The 6,986-nt window shown below is 45.5% G+C and overlaps 1 protein-coding gene across 1 annotated transcript in view; it reads right to left on the reverse strand.

The window, feature by feature from the left end:
* carf (calcium responsive transcription factor) overlaps positions 1-6,505 on the reverse strand; it is a 30,476-nt gene extending 23,971 nt beyond the window's left edge. Inside the window, exons 1-2 of the mRNA XM_070439594.1 lie at positions 6,415-6,505; positions 5,722-5,871 (exon numbers count right to left, since the gene is read on the reverse strand). Coding sequence (XP_070295695.1) covers positions 5,722-5,844 — 123 coding nt within the window. The 5' untranslated portion in view covers positions 5,845-5,871; positions 6,415-6,505. The remainder of the gene's footprint in view (positions 1-5,721; positions 5,872-6,414) is intronic.
* Positions 6,506-6,986: the final 481 nt, after the last annotated feature.

Genomic DNA, 6,986 nt, shown 5'->3' on the forward strand with positions numbered 1-6,986 from the left:
GTTGTGCGGGACTTAAAAACCTATGAGTCGGTGTGGGAACTTAGACCACCTCCCCCCTAATGAGTCGGTGGCGACTTAGACCAATGGGCGTGACTAGACAGGTCGGTGGGACTTGACCCTAATGAGTCGGTGGACTTGACCCTATGAGTCGGTGGACTTGACCCTATGAGCTCTGCCATTGGTCTTGACCTAGAGTTGCTGGACTGACCCTATGAGTTGGTGGACTTGACCGTGTGGACTATCCTAGGAATTGGTGGGACTTGACCCTATGAGTTGGTGGGACTTGACCTATGAGTTGGTGGACTGACCAGGAGTGGTGGGATTGACGGCAGCCTGGGGGGAGTTTGGTGGACGGGAGACATCAGAACACTTGTAGGAGGTCTTGGCCTAGGAGTTGTGGCGGGACCCTTCGGGAACCCTAGGAATGTTGGTATGCGGATTGGGGATACCAATAATTTAAGGGTATCCATGACACCCTTTTATGCGAGGGGTGGATGTGGGCTTGGAATCGCACACCTTGGCGGTAAGTTTTTCGTGGGCTTCCTTCTGGGATGGAATTCTGGGATGTGAATGCTGACCCTGTATTGACATGGTAATAGCAAATTACTGAGGTATTCACTTTCTGCCTTATTCTCCTGTCTGTCTGTCATCTCTCTCTTGTCTCTTACGGTACTCTGTCTTTTCGTTTTCTCTCTCTGTCTCTCTTACTCATCCTCCTACACACGACATGTTTGGTGGGATGTTTGACCTCCCTACTGGTGACTGTGTGTCGTGTGGTGACTCTCTCTGATTTCTTTCTTCCTACTGGTGCTCGCACTCTGATAGGCTCACTTTCTGTCTTAAAAAAAAATGTCACCTCTGAGGTATTTTGGTTTGGGACCTCAGGTTGACTCACCGGTTCATAGGTTGAGGGGAGTATTTCAAGGGTTGCTGCGACTTGACATTCTCACATTAAGAGTGCCAAGTCTGTGGCGAAGATTAGGAGAGCACAACTCAATTGCACCCGTAAGCACAAGTTATCTCAACAACACAGAGTTTGGCTATGCGTGGAAATCTAAATCACAACCAATTTTAAATAGGTGCGGAATTTGGGAATACCTGAGGTAGAAAACATATAAGGAACCCTAAGAGAGTGCGTTATTAGGTACAGTAAGGATCTTATTGGACGCCTGGAAGATAAGGGTTAAGGCGCATTAGAGAGAACTAGGTCTCGACCCTAGAGATGGAGTTGCGTGGGACGTATGACCCTATACGTTGCGTGGGGTGGCGACTTAACCCTTATAGATGATACAAATTGGTGCGTACTTTGACTCCTTAGTGAGTAGGCAAAAGCTTTATAGAGACGCTGAGGGATCGCTTTTTGACCCAATGCGATAAAGTAGTTTAGGTGTGCACGATAATGGAATGAATGCTCGCCTAGTAGAGATAAACGATTGGTGGCGGAATGGGGTGCAAAGGCGCAATTGACACTAGGAGTTTGGCGTGGGAGGATAAATCATAATTAGCAGTACCCTAGGAGGGATGAGGTAGGGGTTAGATAGATGGGGCTGTTTGTTAGCATGGGATGGAGTGTACTTTTGGACCCGTTATGGGATAGACTAGGTGGTGTTGGACTAGTTGGACTCCTGTCGACGCTCTGCTAGGAGCTTTGGCTGATCAGCTGCGGTCTGGCTATAAAGCTAGTTGTGAGGGAGATATGATGGTCTTCCAGCTTCAGTGAATTTTTGCCCGTTCAGTGTGCCAGGGGATTGTCAGAGTTGCGGGGCAGCATGATGACGCCATAACGGTGGGATATGGAGAGAGTGGCGTGGACTTGACCCCATCATAGGAGAGGAGGAATTGACTTTGGGGGGTGACCAGGTGTGAGATATACCTGGCTGCGTTGGGTGAAGCTCTGTGACCCTAGGGGTTGGTGCGCAGTAGGCGATACGCATTCGACCCTAGGGGTAGGTGACTGGCTATGGTTGGTGGGACGTTGTGACCCCTATGAGTTGGTGGGACTGACCCTAAGCGCAAGTTGGTGAATCTTGACACTAGGAGTGTGGTGCCCGGCGGATGCCTTGACCCTATTGAGGTGGTATGGGTTGAGACGAGCTTGACCTAATGGAGTTGCGTGGCGCACTTGACCCTAGGAGTTCGGTGGGACTTGACCCTAGGAGTTGGTGCAGACTTGACCCTAGGAGGTGTCGTTGACGTTGGACCCTTGGGGTGTTGGTCTGCGGACTGACCCTAGTGAGAGTCTGTGGTGGGCCTAGCAGAGTTGCTTGTAGGATAAGAGCTTGTAAGCGGGGTGGGTGCGTGACGGGGGTAGTAAGGCGAGACGTAGGACCTTAATGACTCATGTTGGGACCAACCTTGACCAGACTGCATACGTTTCAGAACGTACAATGATTTGTCTGATCGCATGGTAGGTAAGAACAATAACAGAGGTTCCATGTTATGGGGCTATGATTACAGAGAAAGTGGTGACAAAGAGACACAGATACCGGAATGATTATAAATGGAGCATTAATCACATGCATGTTGAGGCACCTGTGAAGTGTATTTATGTATGTGATTCTGCCCAGAATCGCAAATGGTTGGCCCATGTGAACCTGAGAGAGATATGGAGGACGAATACGCCACAGTCCCTCAGACGTGGGCTACTCTCTGGGAGGCTTTAGTATTATCGATGACACTCTCTCACCTCTTACTGCCAAAGGTCTAGATGCGGAACAGCCATAGCTCCTCCTCTAGGACAGGCTTGGTAGCGACCAGTCCACACTGAAATCCTTCAAACCTGATGACGCGGAATCTGATTCAAATCGACAGAAAGCGCCTGATACATGCTCAACACCGACACGAGGACATCAGGGCCCAGCTGATACACGACACAGTCTTTATCTACAGCTAGATTGAGTTTATCGCATTCACTGTGATCAGATTATTGGACGAGCCCCACCGTTACAGATGTTGGATATCAGTACGGTCAGTTGCTAGTTGTGACTGCTAGGAGTTTAAGGTGTTTATGGCAGGCGGGGGGTTCCACAAGAATGGCATCAGAAGTGGATCCTCCTACGCGTCAGCTGTTTTCTTTACCCTCACTTTCCTCGCGGTTGTTGTTTTCGGAGACTAGTTAGACTCACTCATGGGCGTCTGGATCCCAGATCCTCAGAAATCTATCTACCTCTGGCGTTAAACTGGACGCATCTGAATTAGCCCCATATAACCGATCCCTTGTCGATTCTATTTTTCGCGTGGCGATGGGTTCATCGACCTGAAAAATTAGCCTGGGGGACTTAGCTTTTCCACAGCCAACACACAACATTTCTTGACTCAACAAAATTTGTGCGCATGCGTCTATCCACGCGCAGCTGCCATCCGATATTTTGTCACACCGAACATTTTCCAGATACACACTACCCAACCACTGGCGTGACTCGATATATCGGGTTTTTACGCTCTGTTGTGTGGTGCCTCTTCGTCTTCCACGCCATTTTACTCGTCAGTCCAAAACCCAATGGCTAACCAACACCGACAACATAAGAAAAAAAAAAAAAAAAAAATGACAAACATAGGAAAAAGAAAAAAAAAAAAAAAAAAAAAAAAAAAAAAAAAAAAAAAAAAATATCAAAAAAAAAGAGAAAAAAAAAAAAAAAAAAAAAAAAAAAAGAAAATAAAAAACAAAAAAAAAAAAAAAGATTACTTAAAACAAATCAATGTTATCTACCAGGAGTTCTTTGCATAAGTTGTAAACGTCCCGCCTTATATAGCACTCTTCATCTGCTTTTGCACCATAGCAGCACCCACTTCGTACGCACTCTCTCTGCGAGTGCGCTATATCTCACTGGTGTCACCCCAAAGTCAGATTCCTCCTTGGTCACCTTTTCCTTCCAGTTCTCTGCTGCCAAATGAACTGGGTAGACAGAACTGCACAACAAAATGTCTTTTCTGAAGGGTGTGCGGAGCAGGAAAACTTCATAGTCGGTGCCCTCACTAAGCTGTAATTCACCAGCTGTCAAGAGCGAGCTCGTGCTACAAGATCTTTACGTGCTTACCTGTTAAACGATACCCCCACTCTGTAACTACACGTCACCATCTATCATACCTCATCCACGCCCATAGGCAGTGTATGGTATTTTATTGTTGCTCCCCTCCATTGCCACCCCAGGTATCCTCTACTTGCACAGTTTCCATCGTTCTTGCTCAACTCTCTACCTCATGTCTACAGGGGATGGGTTTTATTCTGCCTAACTATTCTTGTTTATATATTCTGCCTCGCGACCAATGGATCCTAATTTATGCCCTCACTCCTTCACTTCATACTTACCGTCAGTTTCATGCACTTGGAGCTGTATATAAGGACTCTATTGTCTTTATTACTTCTTAGGCATATATATATTGCACTATTGTTTCTGTAATCTATTCCCATTGTTTTTGTACCTCTCGATTGGTTGTTTGTCCTCCCCCTGATTTCCCGCTGTATCGAATATTGAGGCTCGGTTATGCCTTTACTTATTCTTGGCCAGTTTAGTGACACCGCATGAGTGTAACTGCGTGCAGAACTCTGTTTCTCAACTAGATGACTTTCAGGGTCAGGCACTACCTGGTTTAAATTAAAGGTGAACGATTTTTTTTTATGAGACTGATATGTGGAAAGGACTTGCGAGAAGCAGTGGAGAAAAGAGCGACCGATAGACAGTGACCAGACAGAGGGACAGACAGTGTGTGTTGAGAGAGAGAGCGACAGATGCGAGAGAGACATACATAGATGAGAGACAGATGAGAGAGACGACAGACTCAGGAGAGAATACATGCAGATAGCAGCAAGAGTGTGTACATTTCAGTGTGAGTACAGATTTAGAACTTCAGGTTCCATCCCCAGAATCACCAGGGAAGCGATAGCATGTCATACGTCAGCGCCAGCCGACAGGATGAATGTTTCATAACCTTCAGTGTGTTCCCCAACTCAAGCGCCCTCAATGAGCGGCAATAGTCGCTTGCAAGAGCCAGCAGGATGCGTTACAGCTTCGTCAGGCAAGCAGGATGATCGTCGTCACAGCAGAAGTGATGTTGCTGATGGGGTTCAAGCCCTCAAGCCCTCGTGCTGCGAATGACAAGCAGTGACTGGTGAAGCTTATTAGTTACAGTGTGCACGAGAGGAGCTCATAGGAGATGAGGTCGTTCAGGCAGCATCTAGAATGAGTTTTACCTCACTCAGGGAAAGAGCGCCCTGTTTAGTATTTTCTAACCCGTTCACGAGTCTTGGACAAGTACAGATTACATCGCAGATCTACCCTTATTAATGATTAGTTCCAGATTGCTATATTTGAACTTTTAGCTAATTTCATAGGTTTTTATATAGATACCACTTTGTCACACAACGCGCATGCCTATTTTTTGCCTTTTTAACATAAATTTGGATCAAGATTCCCTGTTTACCAGTGTTTTGGTGTTTACCAAATGTAATTACCTTTCCATATAACCACATTCTCGTATCAAAGGCTGATGGGTGAGGAGGGACGGCTCCATAATAAATGGGTCTGGTTGATCTTCACCTCCATAACCGGCGTGCATCTATTCCAGCGATGTATATAAGACTTATTTTTCTACTGTATTATTGAGGCTGTATGTTTTTGATTGGTTATACTCATAGGTTTTAAGTCCCACCAACTCATAGGTTTTAAGTCCCACCAACTCATAGGTTTTAAGTCCCACCAACTCATAGGTTTTAAGTCCCACCTGTTGTGTTTCAGTGATATGAGACCAGTGGAGGTCTGTGTGTTTGGGCTCATCCTCTTCAGTGGTCAGTGGAGGCTTTGAGTCCAGAGCATCCTCTTCCTTAGCTCTCTCCTGCTCCTCCATCTCCCAAGCAGACAGTCAACTAACTAGCTACATACACAAACCAATATAACCCTATTAGAGAGTGACCAGGTACAGGTAATTAAATGGGTGCAAAGTGTGTCAACATCAATCAGTATTGTAATTGCAAATCCATTCATTGGCATTTTCAGAATGGTCACTGGATCTAGATTGCTAGCTAGTTAACCATAACAAAGACAGCTGGTGCACAGCAAGACGGTTTATTCAATGCTCGACTCTGGGGGCATTTCTATAAGAGTCGTTTGTGATTGTTTTTGATTGATTGCAGGAGTAGAGTCTCCTAGCTACCCAAACATATCATCATCCCTGGTCTTGGTCATAAAACGTTCTTTAAAGCGCCATGTTGGATTAAAATGTCTGTGTAGCAAGCTAGCTATCGTTAGCTTATTTGGCTAGCCTAGCTAGTAAAGGAGAATATCTAGTTGAGTCAAACAATTCTCATGATTTAGGATAGTCTACCTCTTTACATAGCCCTCTCTAGTCTGACTGTGTAGCTACAGCGTTGTGGGTATGGGGGACAAGGATTGGAAATTCAAAACGAGTCTACTCAACCTCGTCTTCGCCCAGACTTCTGCTCGCCTCGTTCTCGACCAACAAACGCGATTTTTCCTTTCATCCGGTATGAAAAATATTTGATCCTCGGAGGACGCCGTCGAAGGCATATTTAACTTCTGGTACTATATATTTTCACCACAGAGAGGCGCAATTTCCACATCTTTCAGGAAGTGACGCCGAGTTGCTGATTTCCACCTAAGAACATACAGAGAATGAACTGGTGGTGATGGCTAGAAGGGATACCGATTTTGTAAAAGTTACGCTATAGTCCGGTTCACTACATCGAGTTTCCGTTTTACGCAGCGTCGAGTTCTACAGCAGACTGGACTTGATTTTCCACATAAATAATTTGCTAGCTAACGGAACCATTGGGGGAAAAGCTACAATTCGCCAATAAAAATACTTTCTACTGAGCACTACATTACATGATGTAAATACAAACATGAATTGTGTAAACAGCTAATAATTTTGCTCAAGTGGAATTTAGAGGACAGCGGACAATGGTCCAACAAATAAGTGGAACTTTTAAGAGTGGAACCCTCTCCCTTTGTTCTCTTCTCTCTGTCTCT

The sequence above is a fragment of the Salvelinus sp. IW2-2015 genome, unplaced genomic scaffold, assembly GCF_002910315.2.
Source record: "Salvelinus sp. IW2-2015 unplaced genomic scaffold, ASM291031v2 Un_scaffold1795, whole genome shotgun sequence".
NCBI lineage: Eukaryota > Metazoa > Chordata > Actinopteri > Salmoniformes > Salmonidae > Salvelinus > Salvelinus sp. IW2-2015.